Genomic DNA, 23,326 nt, shown 5'->3' with positions numbered 1-23,326 from the left:
ACATATTTTTAAAATCTTTGCTAATGACTGCCCCAACTTTAAAGTTGCTAATTTGGAGATAATTGATAGAATCCCTCAAACTTGGTGGAGAGGAGTGGGGAGGAGCAAAATTGTCTATATTATGAGTATGTGAAACATAGATCTTCTATAGATATAAATATTGTTTAATAAAAAAAGCATTCAGTCTTTTTACAATTCTAATTAAAGTGTATAGTCCAAGAGCAATTAAAGGAATATTTCTTAAAATGTGTCTCTTTTTATGTTTTAAAAGCAGAAAAAGCAAGCCTAGTGTAGTTTGATGGTCAGATAGTTTAAATGCATTACCCCATGTAGAATAGAAAATAGTAACAGTTTTTAAAGCATTACATTATTTTTTTTTAAGAATTTGTCTTCCTGTAATTTTCTTCACAATTAAAATATCCTAATTTATATTTTAATAAAGGAGATGTAAGATACATAAAATATAGACTATCCAAGGTAATGTTTTTTAGATCTGAAACCATCATTGATTGACTTTATCATCAGTGTTCATTTCTGTTGTCTAGTTATCTATCCAATAATTGTATTGGCATAACAGAGACTGTATGTTAAGTGTAATACAGCTTTAGATTGTGAAATTGTGCAGTTTAGGTAAACATCAAATCCCTTTATTTTTGTACAGCAGATTTCCAACATTAGAACCATGTAGAATAAATATACTAGATGTTAAAGATTACACAATAAACGAACTTGGCAAACCAAATCTGAGATCCTTGCTTTTTGTTCAGATTTAAGACTGGTTTGTTTTTGTGGTTTTTTTGTTTTTGTTTTTGTTTTTTTAAAGGCAAAATATAATAGATGGTAAAATTTGGCAGTAATTCTAAAAGGATAGTTTGAGCCATTTAAAAAACTATGGGTAGCATTGTCTGTTTTTCAATATGTGGCTTTAATGATGAATTAATATTTTGAGATTTGATCAGAGGATGAAAGATCTTTATATGCATTGTTAGTTTCAAAGGTATTTACAAATTGATTACTAGAATGATAATTTTCTTACCCCATCAGTGACAAAGAAAATATCTTAGTATAGGCATTGAAATACAAAAAAATTGAACAAAATTTAACATATATCTTACACAAATACCTTTAGCATGATCTTGCATTTAGAATAAATACGCTAAAATTCCAAGTAAAGAATTCTTGCGCTTAAAGTGAATAGTTTGAGAGTTCTTTAAGTTGCTTGTGCATAATTATTGGTATTCTGTGGTATGCATCTGCATGACAACACTGCAGGTCATATCAATATTCCCATTTAATAACTGCGTGTTTTGAAATTGATTTCAAATGCAGTTGTATGGTTTATCAGTTTTTTTCTTTTTAAAAAATTTGTCATGAAATTTAGACTTTAGGCTTTATAGGCTTCAAGTAATCAACTAAGAAAATGGTATTATATATCTATTTATTGCTTAAAGATAGTTTAGACAAAAATTAAACTGAGAATGGTGTTGAAGTACATAACCTAATCTGCACATGCTACTTAAGTATCATTTTGCAAATATAAGCATTTATGTAAAATGATTTGCATTAGTATAGAATCAGTAAATTCCCCTATACTTAAAGGTTATTTTTTTTTTCCAAATCTTAAAATTGTTTTAAAATCTGTGCAGTGTATTTTCAGGGCAAAGTTTAGGAAACATATTTCCAGTCTAAAGAAAGGAGTTGATCTCCTCAGAAGTAACTAGTTCGCATCTTAAGAAGAATGTTCTCATTTGTACACTCATATATCTGATTATGTAATACATTGATTTTAACTGAAATTTTGTTTTCATATTTTTGTCTTGTTTATTTTCATGCTTTGCAGTAATATGAAAAATATCTTCTGTGTCATTTTGTGCATTCCTTTGCCATAAATTTTCAAAGGTCAACTTGATTTTTTTTTCTTGTACCAGTTTAGAAAATCTCAGATATGGTAAATGCCATCTTTAAAAACTTAAGTTGTCTTTGTTTCAGTTTTTTTTTTTTTTTTAATTAAACTTGGATAACACTTACAAAAAAAGTACTTCTGATTCCCAGAAATCCTAAAGAAGCAGGGGGAAGGCGTCCCTGACTTAGTCCATGTGATGCGCACATTAGCGAGTGAGAACATCCCCAGCCTCCCACCAGGGGGTGAATTGGCAAGCAAGTAAGTTACAGTCCACATGCTCTTACGATTTATCTCAGTACGTGAAAATGTTAGGTGTTTGTTTATCAGATGTGCATTTACCTAATTTCTAAAGTGATGCTATTATCTATTTGTGTCTTCAAAACACTTAATTTGTGGTTTAGTGTTTTTTCGATATTAATATATGGTGCTTGTTTAGAGTAGGTATCACAATGTCATTGGTTGTGACTATACTGAAGGCTGTCTTTTTCTTTTCTTTTTTTAGTTTCAGGTATACAAAACAATGTAATAGTTAGACATTTACACCCCTCACAAAGTGATAACCCCCCCCAATCTACTACCCCTCTGACATCACTCACAGCCGTTACATTTCCACTGTCTCTATTCCTTATGCTGTACTCCACATCCTGTAACTATATATATATATTAAATTATAGTTGACATTCATTATTATTCAGCTTCAGCTGACTGAAGGCTGTCTTTAGTGGAGGTTTGGGTTACATTCATTTCTTCATATAGCATAAGTGAGATAATGTAATGAAAGAATTTTTTAAACTAAGTTACATAACACTACAAAATTCTAAGTATCATTATTATAATTTGATCTTGTCAGTCCCTGGATAACTTAACACCCCAGAGATGAGCATCTTTCTCTTCCTGCATCTGGGCCATTTTTCTATATCTGACTTCCCAGTTGTTTTAGTTGCTGGTTAGTTGGATTATTGTGTGAGGATGCAGTTCTTGCCTTTTTCTCTTTGCACTTTATTTCATAGAACTGGACTAATGAAGCTTACATCTTTGTAAACTAAAGTGGAGACTTTAAGCTATTTTATAATTTAAGGCTTAACACATTTTTACCTCGGATATCCATATAACTGACCTACAAAGATATAAATGTTGACTACTTTCCTTGATTCTCTACTGCATTCTATAAGTGTAGCCATATTCTTTATAATCATTTCACTAAACAGCAATTGGAAAAATATGTGTTCAAAGTTTTTATTTTTTTGGAAACGTTTTTTTCCAATATGACCTTTTATGAAATGGTTGTCCGTAAAATTGCTTCAAATAAATTTTGGAAGTAGGGAGGCTTCAGAAACTAATTCCTAGACTTGTCAGGGAAATGTCATACTTCACATTTTCAGTTTTAGTAGAGCTTTTGTAAAGGGGCATTACAAAGAGTACAAATTATAAATTATTTTACTACAACAGATATTGAAGTTACTCCTACTTCAAAAGTAGTATTCAGCTCTTAACCAGAATATATTAGTATGATTACCTTAAGAACTGCATCGTCATTGCTGACTCATAATCACTTAAGCCAGTTCAAATAGAAGTTGACCATATAGACTGATTTAAATAAATAAATAAATGACTTTTAGTCTTCTATTAATTGGGTAGGTGGAATGTTACACTTTAGAGTAAATTTACCTCTGCTTTAACATTGGGCCCCAAGTATCTTAAAGTGAGTCTCACTTATTGACACTAAGAAATAGAACTAAATAGACAGTAGAAATTGAACTAGCAGAAATTGACGGTAGAAATAGAACTAAAATAATTTCCAAGTGTAAGATTGTTTTTGACATTTTAATGAACACCTGGCTGTGAGTTATTAAATAGTTTTATGCTCTGAAGAAGAATTAACTTTCTGCATTTTTTAAAATTTAGGCGGAATGTAATTGAAGCCGTTTACAATAGACTGAATCCTTACAAAAACGATGACACTGTAAGTAGCATTTTAGCTCCTCTGCTTTCCCTTCCCCTCCACTCTAAATGCATATCCTTCCTACCTGTTTTTGCAGAGCTGTTCACTGCACCCATTCTCTTACACACACCCCTGATTGATTGCTCTGAACTCTGCCTGCACCACAGTTCTAGTGATTGAGGACATAATCATGGTGAGTGGCCAACCTCTCTCCAAATAGAAGAAAGAAAGTCTCTTTGAATTATTCTGGGTTTTTAAAGCCTCTACAAACAACTTCAGAAGGTTTGCCTCCGCTAAATGTTTTTTTGAAGTCGGGAATGATATCTCTACTCAGAATCTTCAATTATTATCAGTTTTGTAAGCAGCTGCAAAAGAACTTCAGAATGCCCATCTCCACTAAATAGTTTTTGTGGTTGGAAATAGCTTTGCCAAGAACCATGAAGTATGTACTTCATTTAAATATTAAAGTAGAGAATTCTGTGTATATAAATAGACATTAGAATGCCATATTCTTCAATTACGTTTCCTGTTATAGTTCTGATGTAGTATGGTGTTTACAGAAAAGTGGTGATTTCAAATCATTTGGGCACAGCTCTGAAATATTTTGTGTGTTGCATTATGAAGCCTCCTCAAATCTCATATCACTTGAGGTCTTAATTTCTTCATATGCAATAAAAGTAGTGTTCTAAAAATAAATTGGGTTTGTTGAAGAAAATTTTAAAAATTTTAGTAGTTTTATTGGGTTAGAAATACATTTGGTCAGCCTCATAATAAAATCATGGTTCAAATAGTATTTTATTCCAAAACAAAACAAAGGGTTAATTCTTTGAACAGGTTAAATATTGATATTTCGTGTACACACATACACAAACTTACATACTTTAAAACACATTTATATCCTAAAAGTCAACTTTACAAACCTTTCTGCATTATCCGTAAAGTTACGTATTTTTGACACCTCTAAGCTTTAATTTAGTTCCTGTTTTGCTTTATTTTCTTTTATAAAGGACTCTACATCAGCTGATGATATGTGGTAAAACCGCTCATTCTGCCATGGAGTTTACCTTCACCTCCAAAGGAGAGTACAGCTCAACTTCACTGAACCTTTTAAACATCCATCCTCAACTTTAAAGAAGGGCATATGATATGGGTGAGAATGATTACACCAGAGAACTTCAGCAGTACAACAGCTAGCCCAGAACTGATTTTTTTTTTTTTTTTTTTGTAAATTTGAGACTTATGTAAACGTGATTTCAAACCATAATTCATGTTGTAAATCAGACTCCAGCAATTTTTGTTGTATGATTTTGTTTTTTGTAAAGTGTAATTGTCCTTGTACAAAATGCTCATATTTAATTATGAACTGCTTCAAATCACTATCAAAGTTATAAGAAATGTTTAGCTTGTTGTGTGATGCAACAGATACATAGCCCTTTCAAGTCATGTTGTGTTTGGACTTGGGGTTGGGACAGGGAGAGCAGCAGCCATGTCAGCAAGGCATTCAAATATGCACGTGATTATGGAGAATAATTCCAAAATCTTAAAAAGTTGAACATCCAGGGAGTTCATTGAAATCTATCTTAATGTTCTTGGCAGTGGGATTGGCATTGTTGATAAAGCTGGTCCTTTCATTTAACTGTCTTTTAGGTTGTTCTCTATTTGTTGCCATGAGTATTGCAGGTAATACAGTATATTCATAAGAATATCAATCTTGGGGCTAAAATGCCTTGATTCTTTGCACCTATTTTACAAGTCCTTACATTTAGTTATTAATTGATAAGCAGCAGCTTCCTACGTATAGTAGGAGACTGCCACATTTTTGCTATCATGATTGGCTGGGCCTGCTGCTGTTCCTAGTAAGATATTCTGAATTCCATTTTATCAATAAAGCTTGATTTAACAAACAAGAAATTTAATCATGTATGTGTAATTCCTCTTTTACCCTACCTTTTTAAAACACCATGCCATTGTAAATGAGAAGTTTCTCATGGGGAAAGATGTTAGTCTCTTTTAATTGGAAAATCCTGTTACTCAAGGCATAGATGGAACTGTTTCCCTTCCATTAGAAAGACTAAAAGATTTAAGTCTCTGTTGTTCCTTAATCTGTTTTTAAAATGGGTTTCTTTCTTGCTGCTTAATTTTCATTAAGATATGTATCAGCTTGAATTTGCCTACTGTTTAATTAAAATAATTGTCAAAGCTTGACAATCTAACACTCTATGGTAGGTGTGTGTGTGTGTGTTTGTGAGTGTGTTTGCCTGTGATTTTTAATTGACCCATGTCTTTAGAATCCAAGTAGTTAAGATGTATTGTGATTTGAAATATAGCATGTTGATAATATTTAGCTGTTGGCCTTTAAAAATAACTTTCAAAGCTTATTGAATTGTAGATATAAAAATAACCTAATTTAATTTAGGCTTAAATTCCTCTGATTAAGCATGTGAAAGTAAGTTTTAAAATCTGTCACATTGAAAAGACTACTGTTCTGTGCCCTTCTGTATTTTTGTCTTTTTAGGTTGAATATTGTATTTACCACCATGTAATTTAATCATTCAGTAGGCAGATTCCCCACTAGAAAACTATTAGAATATAACATTGAATACAAAATCAAAACTTTGTATAAAAGATAATCAATTTTGTTATATTTGTTTTTTCCATAACTTGGAAATACACATATTTGTATATATAGACTTAAAACTAATGTAAAGTTAGGGGAGTAGTGGGAAAAGTAATGTGAAATGTCTCAGATTTAAGTAGTTATATACCAGCAAAATATTTTCATTATCCCTCTTATTTGTGAGGTGACTAAATGTAACTTAATTGTATTTAATTTATATCTTAATCTAGCATGAAGAAAAAAAGTACTATTTATATTTAGAAATTCATAACAGTTGGAATTACAGAATCAATTCCGTACTTAACTTACAAATAAATGCTTAATGTCTAAATCTGTGGTAGAGTGCGAAGTATGATAATGTTTTAAGTTATGGCTTTGCAAGCATCTAAATGTGCATTTAATGAATACCAGTGCTTCTGGTATAGATTTACCAAGCATGCTAGTACTGAAAACCAAATCCCTGTTACAAGAAGCCAGATCCTTAATTTTTTAAGTAGACTCAAGTTTTTAGTTGCAGAAATTTCAAAATCTTTAATTAGATTTTGAAATGCAAAATCTTAAATCACAAGTAAAATATGTGATGGAAAGCTGTATTTCAAATCATTAGAGCATATTTAGAGCAATTTTTAATTTGAGTCTTTAAATAAAACAGAGGAGGTTAAAATATTCCTCTGTTAAAGTTATTAGTACTGAAATTAGGCTTGGAAGTGAGAGAAACCTATTATTAAGTGTGATCTAAGAAGACTAAATCTTTTCCACATGAGTCAGCATTGGCATACTAGATATAGTTTTTGATTATAAAAATACAGGAAGGAAGTATACATTATAACAGTGGACTGTGTGTGTTCTTGATTTTGGGGGGTAATGGTGGTGGTAGGGGACCAACCACATTTTTACAAGGCACTTTTGCACTTCTATTGTGCACTTCATTTTTGTACCACTTAAATTCTTGACCTCCCACCCCCCCCTTTTGTGTGCTAATTAGCATCTCAGGGCAATGCCTCAAATTTTTTTGATGTGTTATATGTTATTTTCTTTGGAGGGAAAAAGTTCATGTGTAATGATAATATACTATTCAAAGTGTACTTTCATTTAAATGTTTTAATAGGATGAACCCAATTTGCTGCTTTTAATAGGAAATTCATTTTGTATAGCAGACTCTTGTTACCCTAATGTTAAGGAATTTCACTATCTTTTATTGTTTTAGCAAGGTAAATCTCTTGATTGCTACTTTCTTAGGGAATATACTTTTACAGATAACAGAAGCAGTTCTCAGTATTAGCATTAACTTTTAAAAATCCAAGAGGTATTTTTCTTACTCAGCTTTAGAACTATTTCAAACATATTTTTAATTATAATGCATTAACTTGCTTCTAGAATACTATGCAATTAGTGGACTGCTTTAGCCACTTAATTTTTTTTACTAACTTCATAACATTAAGAAATTTAGATCAAAGAAAAATCAATCATGTAATTCAAACAATCTGAATTATAGCAGTACTTTTAGTGATCATCCGTTTGACCATATAGTAATCCAGCTTATAACTGCTTTTCCACAAAATGTATTCACTAGTTATCTTCAAAGCATTGTTCTAAGCTAAACACCTTGGACTTTAAAGAAATGAATAGGTCCTTGCCCTCAAGGAGTTTACATTTGAGTAGAATTTATAATCTAATGTATGTTAATATAACTATCAGTCATCCAACCTGAACAAGGCAGGTCTCTGCCCTAAAGAGCTCTCGTTTACTTCTTTTATTCATTTGAAAACTCTTTTCTTCTGTTTATTTTCTGCTCTGCAAAATTTAAAAAGCTCATTCAAAAGAAAATTTTGCTCAGCATAGGAATAAAGTTGGATTAATCAGGCTCAAGTTTATTCAGTATGTTTGATTGCCTTTAACAAATGGCCTTTACTCTTCCTGCTGAGAGCAGCAAGTCAGAGAAATAGGTAATGAATTTCTTAGAATTCTCCAACCCTGAAATATTGATGGAATTTGAGTTTAAGGCATTTTAATACATATGTATATACACACACACACACACACACACACACACACACACACACACACACACACATATATGTAGCTGACTTTATCTTATCTAAGTAAAACTGTTCTTTCTTGAAAACACACTGCCAGTGTTAATATCCAATTTTAGCCAAATAATTACTATGTGTTTTAATTTTTTAAAATAATTTCACTATCTTTTCTGGACAAATTCATATAGGAATTCAGTTTGTGATTTCTGAAAGAAGGGATTAAATTGGTTAAGGGTTTTTTGTTTTCTTTTAATTTTGAATTTCATAATGTGTATACTTTTAATTCATAAAGTTTGAATGAGAGGTTTAAGCCTTTTATTGTTTTGATTGCTATTTGTACAGTATCATGTTAGGATTTGGTATTAGAAACTATTATGTAAATATTTCAGTATATAAATGTTTCTCATTGGAGGTTTTTCTTTGAAGGAAACTTAAAGAGTTTCATTTATTTTTGCTTGTAGATCCTGCTGGTGAGATGACCATTTTTTAATTGAGTCATCTAGTCTTCTAATTAGTTGTTTTCCCTCTAGAATTTAGGAAGACTTCTTTATAGTTAAAAATTTTAGAAGCCTAATTTTACTTTATTTTTTTCATTAATGTGCCATGAGTTTTGGATTGTATTTGTTTTAAATTATACATTTCTTCAGAATATGCTTGAAATATTTAAGAATACATTTTCCAAATGTTATAATACTGTGTTGTTTTGTTGGTCAGAATAAGTGTCAGTTAAGTGTTAGTTATTACTGATAGTCAGAATGCTATATACAGAAATGATGGGAGGCAGTAGGTTCCAGTTCATTGTCAAATGAACATTTCCAGTTTGGGTCCCCTCAGCACAGATTCTTTCCCTTTTACCTGCTTTATACATACATTAAACTCATGGTTTCTGCTTCCATCTTTTCCTAATTATGTTACCAGCAAGTAGAAGTGTGCCAATTAGAAAAATTAAGATGTATTGAAATTGTAGTTCACACCGTATACTTTTATATACTTAGATGGGGGAAAGTTTGTTTAAACTGATATAATAACAAAAGGACTTTTTTTTTGCCCTTATTCTGCACGAAATGTTGCCTCATTTCTTCTACTACCCTCTTGGTGGTTTCTCTCTCTCTCTTTTTTCAAACTGAAACAGGCCAATTCCATTTTCTTGAGCATTACCTCACCAAGGCCAATTAATACTATGTAAAACGGCCAAAAATAAGAAAACTTGGGAGACTGAGGGGTGGGGCCATGGCAGTGAGCACAACAGAGGAGGATTACTCTTACAAATTTTTAAAGCCATGGGAAGGTCTTCCGTGGACCCAGCTGTACATTAAGAACTGTTGCATCACATAAACCAGCAAGAACCAACCTTTGCTTGTTCAGATAATTTGATTTTTCCAGCAAGGGAAATAATGATAAAAATTACTGCTGCTTCAACATAGAAACAACGGAAAAATGAATGCAATGTTTCTTTACCACAAAACCCAACCCTTCAGTTCTTTTCATTGCTCTAAAACCCAGTTTTCTACTAATAGCTTTGTCACTGAATTAAATGTTTAGAAAAATTGTTAAGAGTTTTTCCTTTCTTTTTATAGTACTCCTGATCCAGTAAAGGACATTTAGTCACATTTGCATTTGTATGGTACTATCTGAGGTAAGTTAGATTTGTGTAGGAGATTGGGTAGCTGCAAAACAAAATTAATAATAATTAGGTATAGACATAAATTCATTATAGCAATGGTTCTTAACCTTTTAGGGTCACAGGCCCTTTGAGACTGATGAATCCTAGGAACTTCCTTACCCAGGAAAATGCATACACTGTACATAACTCCCCAAAGTTTACAATATTGCAGTAGTTCAGGGGCCCCTGCTTAAATCCCATACTATAGCATAATAATAGGGCATCAGCTTTTTTCCTGCAAAGCCATAAGAAATATTTCAAGGGCATCAAAATAATTTGACTCTATTTTAAAGAATTGTTTCACTTTTTAAAAGATAGAGGAGGTGGATGTGGGCCTACGCTGGAATCTGATATTAAAATGTTCTTTTTAAAGGTGGTATTTTGGGGAAAAGGAGAGTGATTAAAGGTGGAAAAAAATAGTATTGAGACTAGTTTTGGAGAATAACATAATTCTCTGATTTTGCTACTTTCGAAACTCAACAAATTGAATGTTTGGAATGTTTCTGACCTGCATTAGTGCAAATATATTCACAAACAACACACCTAACTGTTAGATCTCACTCAGGTTTTAAGATTTTGAGCTTCCTGGTATTAAGAGTTCATTAAATTTTTAATTTATTTCAGATTCCAAGGAATTAGATATTTATTTACTGATACAAAATGTTAAAATAGGATCTAATATACTGCAACGTATAGGATTAATGAGACTTCTACTAAAATATAACTACTATGAAAAAATTCATTAGCTTGTTGCCAAAATTGGACATTCAGTCCATTCCCATTTGTGGGAATTTTGAAACAGAAACTATTGTCTTACCTGGGTAGCCCTTAACGAAGTCAATAGCATACCTGCAGGAAAATACCTTGTTTGTAGTAATGTGCCCCAGTTCTGGTTGGTTTCAATGTTCAAATGATTTTGTTTCACTTAATTTGTATAAATGTTATAAGTGGAGAGACCATCTACATGTTAAAAGCATTTTGCATTATCTATAGATTGATTTTTTTAAATCTATAAATGTAAAACTAATACAACTGCAGAAATATTTTTCCTAAACAGTGTATAACAAAATTCACAGTAACTCACTCACTGTTTGCAGTTTATGTGATCCAAACTTTTAAAGAAATTCCACAAATGTATATTTTGTATTATGTGCCATTTCCTGGTCCAAAGAAAATATGTGAATTCAGTTCTAACTTTAAGAATGTACTTTTTTGTTTTCAAGTCTGTTGGAGAAATTGCATTCAGCCTGTGGATGGTTGCCGATTATATGTGAGATGAAAAGTAGAAATAATTTCTAGTTTGCAAAACTGGTGCCACTAAATAAACAGGCAATTGCATAATGTGTGTGTATTTATGATTGATATTGCAAGCAGCATTTCTGTTCTGGCTAGAGGCCTGGAAAATTTGAAATTAGTTATTAGGAGTCCTCAAGAGAATCTTTTTCAACTGAACTTGATTAATTTGCTTAAAAAGATAGACCTGATAGTCACAATTTCAATTAGACCTGTCCATTTCTGACTTTAGGAATATTACTTTTGAAAGCCAGTAAGTTTGGGTTGATGGTTATTTTCATGAAAACATCCCCAAAATAAAGAAGCCAGAAGTAGTTCCTCTTTGACAAGAACATTCCCATTGTCTTACAGATAATACATATGTCTTACACCCTTGAGGAGTTGAGATTGGGAGTGGTCTGGAAAAGGACTTACCCCCCTGGTGTCCCTGGTGTCCCTGGCGTACTGCCAGCTTTGTAGGAGAGAGAGAGAGAGAGAGAGAGAGAGAGAGAGAGATCGTTCAGGATGCATCCTTTCTCTCCTGATTCTGATAAGTGGTTGTACTTCTGTGTCCATTCTTGTCTGAAAGTGTAACTTATTTTATAGGCTTGCACAATTAATTATTGGGATTTTAGAGTACATTGAATTGTTGACGTAAGTGAACTTATGTGACTGCAAGAGCTTATTTTGTTCATTATAAAATAAATGTGTAATGAGCACATAATAATGAGGCATCCTAATCGAAGGTAGCAAATCTTAGAACTAAGTACGGTTGAGGCAAATAAGGATTTACTTGGCTTACTTGTAGCTAGTACTGTTCACTTGTCAAGGCATATCCTTTTTTTTTTTCTTTTGTACTTTTCCACTTGAAAATTGAAGCTAGGTTTTTGTGGTTTTTTAGTAAAAAAGTTTATTTCAGTTATTTTCCCTCTTAATTACTTACTAAAAACCTAATATTGAAGTATTTGTCTTTCTCTTTGTTCTTGTTACCACTTAATAGCGCAGACTGAAATTCCCATCAAATCACAGACGTTTCAATTCCAGTTAAAAAGTCTATTCTTAAATGATCTACCCCAGAAAAACTTGGCTTGCATGCCCTCTGTAAGACTTTTGTTTACTTGCCACAAAACCAACCACTTACCAGAGACTGGTAAAAGATTTGTGCTCTGCTGCTGCCTCTCGTCTACATGAGATTTAGATTTGTTCTAATACCTCATATAAGGTGATTCAGAGAGTAAAAAGCTTTTTATTAGATTGTGTGTTTCATGTTAATAGCTGTACTGTTATCTAAATATGGTGTAGTGGATTTGCTAAACGTACTACATGTGTGTCCTTTGTTCTCTGCTATAGTTTAGGTCCAGGCTTGGGTCTGCCAAACCCAGGCACTTTCTTCATGGCTTTCCTTACAATGACACAAAAGCTTTTCCAGGTGGTAATTTAAACCAGTGAAATTTCCCAATATTTGACCATTTTTGATCTACCAAAATGGCAGTTTTATCTGGTTCAATTTACTAGTTTCTGAAATTCTTGAATGATCAGATTCCAAGTCAGTATTTCTCTCATTACTTATATTTCAATTTAATCATGTCTCCTTAGAATTGATCCTCAGAACTGGATAACAGGTTTTTTAAAAAACATATACTTGTATATATATTTGAGTAAATTTGCAAATACGACATTTGATATAGACAATACCAAATTTATAATTCCTATCTTGAAATTAAATGAGAACTCTTAAGATAACTTTATTTTAAATTACTAACTTATTCTATGTCACTTCCAACTTTTCATAGATTATGATCCTACAGATGCTCTAGTATTAGATCAACTTGCTGCTTAGACATTGGTATGAGAAATGTATCAGCAGTGACCTGGAAAGGAAATAATATTGAATTTAAGTGTCCAGGCAAGATTATAATAAAGATAATAAAGATTGTATAATAAAGCATAAAGATGGGAAAGTTATGTTAAGGTTTTGTTTTGAATTACATAATTAAGTGAGGTGAGTGGAAAGTTCCTTTCAGACATTTTATTAAAAGTATTAAGATGCATGGATCCATTCAGTCGATGACTGAAACATCATTCACTGAAGTCTCTGAAACAGTTATTCTTTTAAGTGCAGTCTTTGTTTAAAGGTGGGTGAGAGCTCTAACTTTGTTCTAGATGACGTACTCCGACTTAGGTTGTAGCCATGTTGTGCCCTTCCTATAGATCTTTTTTGTATTATATTTTGCTATTTGTGTTTGTTTTGTTAATAGTGGACTAAAATTGTCTGGTGGTGAAAAATCAAAGGGTTTGCCAGAAGAGTTTGTGGCCTTTCTAGGTGAAGGGGTTGTATGTATACCTTACATTAGCATACTGAAACCATCCAGGATTGTTTTCTAAATTCTCAGTATAACAATCTAGGATGTGTATTTGATTCTATTTAAGAAAACAAAGATTTACTATATATCAGAAAATACTTTTAATTATTTTAGCCATTGATATTTTACCTGCTTACTAAGTAAACTGAAAGATTTTTTAAAACTAAGTCTCCAGAACATGCCTAGCAAAACTAAAATTTTCTAGTGATTGCATGTAGTAGAAGTACATGGGAAGTGGTTTTTGAAATGTCATGTTAGGAAATTAAAAGTCTCATGTAACCAATGCAAATTCAAATTTTATAACTGCCTTTCTTGATGTATTTTGACCAACAGACTCTTTGCTGCAGTGATCCTTAAAATAAAAAGAGAGCGGTCTTAACATTTAATAATAAGGGCAAGGAAACTGCTGCTGTGCCTAGATCACAGAAAGGAAGTTTGCTTGGTGTCCTCCTTCATCTCTAAAGTCAGAATGATTGCCTTGTTATTTTCCTTTGTTTTTGTTTTAAATATATAAGTTCCAAGACGAAATTCTGCTTTAGGGCTTTTGCAAATACTTTTTTAGAAAAGTCTGAGGGCATTGAATTCTGCATCTTTGGATATCATAAAGGTTTGCCAGGTGCTCTGTCCTGACTTTCTCAACTGGACTGTTTAATGACAATATGCTATGAGTGTATTACATATGCATGTATAAATATCCTTGTTCAAGGTCAACTCCGCAGAGCCTGTCACTAGTGTTACTGGTTCAACCTGACCTTCAGAGAGGTCTGCCGGCTTCACGACCAGATGGACTTGGCATCTGACAGGGACCACAGTATTGGTAAAAGCTTCATCTCAGGTGAAGCAGGGCTCCAAGAAGGAAACTTCCTAGAGGGCAAATCTCCATAATTTGAGATAAGAAGACAATAGCAATTTTTGAAGATCACATAGTTGGTTCTCTAAATCTACTGCAACTGTCTTGATATTTTAGTTTTCTTGGACTGAAAGTCAAACACTTGTTCAAAAATCATTTGTTCAGGTATAAAAATTTGAATATGAAAATAATTGTACTTTTTAATCTTAGAATCTGATTTTCTTTGACTTTAACTTGAAGTCATTTAATAAAGTTGACATTTTTCTTTTTGGCAAGGAAGGAAGAAGAAAAGAAACTGGAGGAGGGGAAAAATAAATACTAAGGGCAAAAAGAGGAGGTTTTAAAGTAAAAAAAACCAAGGTATCTTTTTGAGTTAAAATTCTACTTTTCTGAAATTCAAATGGAATTATTCAATTTAGGCCCCATAAATCATCCTTAGGTTTTATAACAGTCAATAATATGTCACAGGTTGGTAAATCAGTCAAGTCTCTCTTCTCCATTATGTCCCTCCAAAGTATTAGGGAAAGGACGAGGAGCTCTAACTTTAGTTGTCAACTGCTACTTGTATATTCGATTAGAAAAGCAATTAAAATGAAGTTAAGATAAGGGGTGCAGATTTTCATTTTACTACCAGTTTTATTCTCTGAAGCATTGGTTCTCAATGTGCCACCTGCCAGCAAGATAGAATGACCTAGGAAGCTTAAAAAAAATCCTTCAGCAATAAAGATGAAATTAGAAGGTTCACGCTGAATGCCTGCATTCTCCCTTGTACCCCCTCAGATCTTCTGTTCAAATCCCTGCTGTGGCTCCTGTTTCACTCAGTAAAAGCCAAAGTCCTTAACCGTGGCCTACAAAGCCCCCTATATGGTCTGGTTCCTGTGACCTCTCGGACTTAACTTCCCTCACCCTGAGTTAGCCACACTGGTCTCCTGGCTGTCCCCAGAACCTGTTTGCACTCAAACCCTAGGGTCTTTCAGGCACTTGCTTCAGCTGTTCCCTTGGATTGTTTCATTGGCCAAAGCAAGTCACATATAACTTCAAGGGGACCTGAAACGAACAAACCAGAATACTTGTGAGCAACCCTAATTACCATGGAACCCCAATATGCATCCGATGGCTGAATAAGCCCGTGGGTGTGTATAGGCCTACAGAAAATGAGATGGGAGTTATGTACACTCCAAGAGACTGTCTTACTGGAACTGAGCTTTGAGCAAGGCTTGCTAGCAGAGGCTGGGGCCCTATGAGACGGTCTCGTACTGTGAGTACTCATAATTATGAGAAAGAGGTTGATGTTCCTGCATCTTCGGAGTGATACGGACAGCCCGGCATTGAGGTGAGGTTAACGGTGCATAGGCAGAGCTAAGTAGGAAGAGTTCCAAGCAGAAGACACGTGTGCGCAAAGTAGGGAAGGCAGCTGAGGCCAGTGGAGGTGTTGGTCCTTACAGGAGCTTCCCACACTCGGAACCCCTAAGAGAGCTGAAAAGGTATATCCCCAACAAGACCTGTTTTCTATGTCCTTTGCTTCTTGAAAAGAGCTTTCTCTAAGTTATCTAAGTACTTATCTCAAATCAGCTTTCCTGTCAAGTCCAGTGGCATTTCAGTGACACAGGGAGAAGTTGTCCTTCCCTCACACACCACCCTGTGCAGTGCTGCCCCAAACCTAACAGTTTAATATGGGCTGATTGCCCAGCCAGAAAAATGTGTCTGTGACGTGCCCCACCCGAGTGGAGTGTTCTGGAGCCTCTGGAAAAGGTATGGGTTGGGCTGTAAAGAGCCTTGGCGATGGTCTGGCAGCTGTGCATCTACACAGAAGACATTCTTCATAAACTTAGCTGAGCCCCCCTGAGCTGGCCTGGCTAGCCCCTGGCCAGCATGAGCCAGGAGCTGTGGTCTAATTTGAACTGTGCTCTTTAAGGCAAGTGCATGAGAGAAGCGGGGACCACATGAAATGCTGTTTGAGGTTTCCTGTTTGCTCTCCCTCTTCTGTCACTGCCCTCGGCCACCACCACCCTCCAAGCCAAAACAACATTCAGGCAATGAAGTTAGAGCTAAAAGCAGTCAAGTATTTGATAGTTCATCATGTTCCAAGTTTTTACAATGGACAACATATATTTCATAATTTAAAAAACAGTCTATGAAAGAGGGACTCCCATTTATCAGCAACTTATTTCTGATATGACTGTCTTAAGATGTATCATTATTATGTGCAGATTTTTGAGCTGCTTCTAAAGCTATTACCCTAGTACATTCATTGTATAATTTGGATGTAAACTTTGCAAGACCCTTTGTTGTATCCAAAAGCTTCCCTTCACCCATGGTGCTCTGCTTCCTTCCATTCTAAAGCAGTAACCTATACCAGTTGTGGCTAGGACATGAGGTAAAACAATAACATTTTCTTAGTAAATATGATTCTCTGAATGTAAGTGGTGAGCAAAAAAACAAGCAAAACCCAACAGCATGGGCTTTGCTCACTCACGGATACTTCCTACTGGTCCAGCTGTCCTGTCCCCACATTTCTGGGGGAGAATTATTAACCAATATTAAATAAACCCTGCTGTCACTAATACTGAAATATGCTAAAGCTGCCCCTGTCAGAGGCCTGTCCACTACCATCCACACCTGCCATCCAGATTTCTTCCTCTGAGACTCCTGGGCAGTTCATGTGGAAACTGTTTGCGGTCTCTTGCTGTGGACCAGCAGATACAGTCCTCAATCTCATCATCTTCTCTATATAATGATGCCTTATCTCATGGGGGTGCTTCTGGGAGCCCCAACGTGAATTGATGTTTGCCACAGAGCCTATATTTTAAGTTCGACTACATATGCATCCAAATTTGTGATAATCTTTCCAGTCCTGTTCTTGTGATGCAGGGAAAAGACGAATCAAATAGAAATTCTAAAACTATGAATTATTGTATAAGTTGAAGAATATTAATAATTAAAATGTACTAGATTTATCTCCCAGAGTGATTTAAAATAATCTATAAAACAAAAGTCCTCAAGCTGGGGAAAAAACAGGATTTTTTCCAAACATTTTTGATTGACATTAACCACCCAAACTGACTTCTCAGGGAAGGTCTCACCAGCTTTATTACCTTTTGACATAATTTTTTCATTGTAAAATTTATCATTTTAACCACTTTAAACATAAAATTCAGTGGCATTTACAATGTTATTTAACCATCACCACTATCTATTTCCAGAGCAATTTCATCATCACAAACAGAAACTCTGTACTGGTTAGGCAATAACTCCCCATTCTTTCCTCCCCTCAGCCCTTGGCAACCTCTGTTCTACTTTCTATCTCTAGGAATTTCCCTATTCTAGATATTTCATATAAGTGAAATCATACACTATTTGTCTTCTGTGTCTGGCTTATTTCACTTTGCATAATGTTTTCAAGTTTCATCCATGTTGTAGCATGTGTAGGAATTTTATTCCTTCTTATGACTATTCCCATGATGTATATACTGCAGTTAGTTTATTTATCTATTTCTCCATTGATGGACACTTGGGTTTTTTCCACCTTTGGTCTATTGTGAATAATATTGCTATGAGCATGGTTGTACAAGTGTGAGTCCCTGTTTTCAATTATTTTGAGTTTATATCTAGAAGTGGAATTCTGGGTCATTTTGTAATGCTACGTTCAACTTACTAAGGAACTGCCAGACTGTTTTCACAGAGGTTACACCATTTTACATTCCCACCAGCAATGCATGAGGGTTCCAATTTCTCCACATCCTCACCAACACTTATTTTCTGTTTGCTTGCTTGCTTGTTTGTTTATATAATAGCCTTCTAATGAGTGTGAAGTGATATCTCACTCTGGATTTGATTTGCATTTACTTGATGACTAATGATGTGGAGCATCTTTTCATGTACTTATTGGCTATTTATGCCTTTTTGGAGAAATTCTAAGTTCTTTGCCCATTTTTTAATTGCGTTGTTTGGGGGTTTTTTGGTGTGTTGTATGAGTTCTTTATATATTCTGAATATTAATACCTTATCATATAGGTGATTTGCAAATATTTTCTCCCATTCTATGGGTTGTCTTTTTTACTCTGTTGATATTTAAACTGTTTAGTGTCTTTTGATGGAAAAAAGTTTTTAATTTGGGTGAACTCCAATTTTTTTTCTTTTGTTACCTGTGCTTTTAGTGTCATACGTGAGAAATTATTGCCTAATCTAGGGTCATGATTTTCACCTATATTTTATTAAGGGTTATATAGCTCTTAAATTTAGGTCTGTGATCCATTTTTCAGTTAAATTTTGTATACAGTATAAGGTAAGGGTCCAACTTCATTCTTTTGCATGTGGATATACAGTTTTCCCAGCACCTTTTGTTGAAAAGATTACCAGCTTTATTTATGATGATGGATTGAGCTATTACTTTTCTCTTCCTGCCTCACCTGACATTGGAGACAGAAAGCTTGCAAACTGCAAACTGCTTCTTCCCCCTCCTATTACCTGGCTGGTGAGAATCAGTCCTGTTTCCTACAGTAATAATGGCACTTACACTCCCCATTTAAAATTTCCAATTAGCCAAGACAAATAGATTCTGCAGTTCTGACTACCAGCAATTTATCTGCCTGCCCTCCCCATGAGGCTGGTAGATGGCTGTGAGAATTAAGGAGACAATATATACAAAATACGGAGCATAGTGCCTACCACACAGCGGATGGATCAGGGCGCTTCCTTTCTAGGCAATAGATCCTATACTCTCTCGATAACTTAAGCAAAAAGTGAGATTTATAGAAAGGTCATTAGAAGCTCACGTACATATAGGAAGGCTGGAAAACCAGGCTTGGAAATGGGTTTCCAAGGTAATTAGAGGAAGGGTCTATCCTCTTAGCTTCATACTGGAGCAGACACCAAAATTTAGTGAAGCACCAAGACTGTACATAATGCTGTATAAGAGATTTCCCAAAGGAAATCAGAGCACAGTGAGCAAGAAAGAGTGAATGCTAGGCAACAATTTATGGCAACTGTTATAATTCATCTCGTTGGTTTCCCAGTATCCACATCCACACCCTTTTCATTCATATACTCCCCAAAATGCCTCACATGATGCAGGGAGACAATGCGAAGTGTTGTCAGTTACTGTTCCAAGTCCAGGATAGCTCTGTGATGTATGTGTATGTATGTATATGTGTCTATATGTGTGTGTGTACACACACTCATATACAGGGGGTGGTGCCAAAAAAATGTACACAAGTGGACACTGTGGTCGATGTTGCTCAAGCAGTAGTTCAGCGTAATCAGAAGTGTCTGGACGCTGATGGTAACCACTTTGAGCACCTCTTGTCATTGCAGACATCAAACGTGACTTGTATTCATCTTTTGTTATCGGTATATATTGAGTATTACAATTAATACAGTTTTTTTCCTTTCTTAAAATGTGTATGCATCTCTCTCTCTCTCTCTCTCTCTCTCTCTCTCTCTCTCTCTTTCTCCCCACCCTCCCCCCCCAAAATAATATATTTGGTGGAACAATCTGAGAATACATTGGAAGCATTATGCTTCTTTGCCTCTGGAAACTTCAATGTGTATTTCCTGAGAACAAAAACATTTTCTTACATAATCACAGTGCAATTATTACAATCAGGAAATATACATTGATAAAATGCAGTGACCTAATCCACAGTCCATATTCAAATTTCATCAATTACCCAAAAATGTCTAGCATAACTGTTTTTGCCTCTCCAAGGTTCAACCCAGGATCATGCGTTGCATTCAGTTGTCACGTCTCTTTAGTTTCCTCATTCTGGAACAGTTCCTCAGCCTGCCTTTGTCTTTAACGACTTTGCCACTTTTGAGGAGCAGAGACCAGTTACTCTGAGAGTATTCCTCAGTTTGGGTTTGTCCAATGTCCCCTCATTATTAGTTTTAGATTATGCATTTTTGGCAGAATCACCACAGAGTTGATGTCATGTCCTTAGAGCGTCACATGAGGAGGCACATGTTATCTATTTGTCCCATTATTGGTGACATGATGTTTGATTACTTGGATAACGTGATGCCTGCTTTCTTCCTCCACTGTGAAGTCATTGTTTTTCCTTTTGTAATTAATGTGTGATTTGTGGGGAGATTGTTGGAGACTGTGTAAATAGTCTATTCCTCATGAAACTCACCTACCAGTTTTAGTATCAATTGATTTTCTAACTCCACTCCTTTCTATATTCTACTATAAGGAAAGGCTTTCCCTTTTTCCACCTTTTAGCTTTCTGAAAATTAACACATGTGCCCAACATATTCTCACCCTATTCCTCACTCCCCCTCTGGCTCCTACTCCAGCTCTGGGCTTCACCCATGCCCAAGCATTCCTGTCTCCCTCACCCCACCCTACTTTTGGCCTTGAGTCTGGACAATGTGCCCTGGCAAGTAGAGTGGACATTGATAATGTGCTATCAAAAACATTTATCTCTGAGAGAACATTACATCACTCTTCCCCTCCTTTTAAGTATTTTATTCCCTATCTTACATCTTGTGGATTTCTACTATTTTCCATCATCCCTTACAGTTTTAGACTTGCTATCACTGCTAATCTTTGTTTCATTGGCTTTTCCAAAAGTCAAAACTAGTTTTTTTTTTTCTTCTCAAAACATGAGTCCTGATTTGACTATTTTTTTATATCTTATTCTAAAGGTAGTTTTCAAAAATATACAATCCAATGATGTTTCTGTGAGACAGAATAGGGAGTAAAGGAACTGCAATGGGCTGAATGTTCATATGTTTCATATGGTCATATATAAAAACTCATGTTGAAACCCTAATCTCCAATGTGATGGTATTTGGAGATGGGATCTTTAGGAGGTAATTAGCTCAGGAGGGTGGAGCCCTCATGAATGGGATTAGTGCCCTCACTAGCTCTCTTTCCACCAGGTGAAAATACAAGAAATTGTCAGTTTGCAACCCAGAAGAGGGCCTTAACCAGAACCTGTGCATGCTGCCACCTTGGTTTCGGACTTCCAGCTTCCAGGACTATAAGCAATAAATGTTTGTTGTTTATAAGCCACCCAGTCTATGTCCTTTGTTATAAGCAGCCCATCCTGAGTAAGAAGGCAAGAATAGCAAAAGTAAGGTTAAGCCTGAAGTCAGGCTAGTATATAGGACACATATATTAGGGGCTTTGGTTGGTTTGGGGTTCCTAGTAGCCAGTGCAAAAGGATGCTTTATCATTAACTTATCTTCTATCATCACATAGAGGGTGATACTTTTTAAGTTTCCCAAACTGAAGTCACATAAAGTTTCCTACTGAACATGTGGAGTATTTTTGCTGTTATCCAGTGCATGGCGATTCTGTCCTGGCCTTAACATAGTTTCCTCACATGCATGCGCTGAGCAGAACTCAGACTTGCAGGAACCTCTGCAGATCTCTAGAGCTCTTTCCCTCTTCACCTTTTTCAGAGACTCCTGAGAATTTTAGTGGCCTAGGCTCCCCTGGACTCCCAGCTCTATCTGCTCAACGCAGGTAGGTCACCAGGCCCCACGTGCTCTCCGTCTCCCCAGGAAGGAAGTTGGGGCTTTCATGTTCCATGTTTCCCTTCTCTTGGGGATCCCTGTGTCTTGCTGCCTGATTGTTCAATGTCCCAAAAACGTTTGTTTCATATAGTTCATCTGTTTCCTTAAATGCTTCATGTGGAAGGATAAATCTGATCCCTGATACTTCATCTTGACTAGAATCTAAAGTCCCTTGCTTCTTAATAACCCCACACTTTTAAGTCCTAGCCTGGATGCACTAACCTGTGCTCAGAAATTTCAGGAACTGCTGTGTCTTCTGGGCAATATTTGTATAAAAATATCGTATCAGAAACTCAGTGACATTTTATTTCCTCTAACTGCATCCAAGTTGGATGTCCTCAAATCCACAATGACTGGGGAAAGGAGATTATGTGTTATGACAAAATCATGTTATGGTATTAGCTGAACCCAAGATTTCTTTCATTTTCTAGAAAGTAGTCATTGTTGGTTATCATGTCACATTTGTAGTCAATATTCGTCATGTAAACATGTTTACATCTTATATGGCTATGTATGGATATATGTAAATTTACTGAGTATACTCAATTCCCCATTTTCTGGGGAAAAGTAAACTATAATAAGTATAGAAAAAGTCAGTGCACTTAGAAAAAAATTAAAATCACCTAGGTATCGACAGAAGGGATCTACATGATAGAAGACATCTATTGTCTGGCGTCCTATGCTGGGTCTGCCACAGCCTGGGAATGCTCCTCCCTGGCCAACCAGACATACAACTTCTCCAAATAGAGCTGGGTTTCTCAACCCACAGCCCCTCTGGAGAACAAGGCTGTGGCCTACAGTGTAGGAATAGCAGCCTGCACAGCCAGAGATCCCATTCCAGTCAGCCATATTGCGACCATAAAATTGGGTGAGGAAGGGGCGAGAGAAGGAGGGTTCAAGCAATGGAGAATGCTTGACCTTGTCCTGGATTTCAAAAGAATGGGCTCAGCTAAGAAACTGCTCGCTGTTTTTTATTTTGGTTTATGTTTCCAAACGCTTTTACAGTGTTTATACCTTTGGATGATGGTTGTAGACGAGAAAACATGTTCCTAAATATAGCATGTAATTTTAGCTAGACAAAGCCTCAGGCTTACATCTAAATGATGATTCAAGGATATAACAGTTCCAGCCTTTACCCATGGGTAGTCATTGCTGGTCA

At 35.2% G+C, this 23,326-nt stretch overlaps 1 protein-coding gene across 8 annotated transcripts in view; it reads left to right on the top strand.

Moving 5' to 3' along the window:
- Positions 1-11,502, top strand: part of PPM1A (protein phosphatase, Mg2+/Mn2+ dependent 1A) — a 42,284-nt gene extending 30,782 nt beyond the window's left edge. For 5 of the 8 annotated variants that reach the window (XM_019750765.2, XM_074327402.1, XM_019750767.2 and 2 more), the window contains exons 4-7: positions 2,053-2,161; positions 3,809-3,866; positions 3,943-4,038; positions 4,853-11,502. In XM_019750765.2, coding sequence (XP_019606324.1) covers positions 2,053-2,161; positions 3,809-3,866; positions 3,943-3,981 — 206 coding nt within the window. In that variant the 3' untranslated portion in view covers positions 3,982-4,038; positions 4,853-11,502. The remainder of the gene's footprint in view (positions 1-2,052; positions 2,162-3,808; positions 3,867-3,942; positions 4,039-4,852) is intronic. The other 3 variants (XM_074327406.1, XM_074327405.1, XM_074327404.1) reach the window with 1 other exon arrangement.
- Positions 11,503-23,326: the final 11,824 nt, after the last annotated feature.

The sequence above is a fragment of the Rhinolophus sinicus genome, linkage group LG03 (assembly GCF_036562045.2).
Source record: "Rhinolophus sinicus isolate RSC01 linkage group LG03, ASM3656204v1, whole genome shotgun sequence".
NCBI lineage: Eukaryota > Metazoa > Chordata > Mammalia > Chiroptera > Rhinolophidae > Rhinolophus > Rhinolophus sinicus.
The sequence above is the reverse complement of the archived record's forward strand: the minus strand, read 5'-3'. Positions and strand labels throughout refer to the sequence as shown.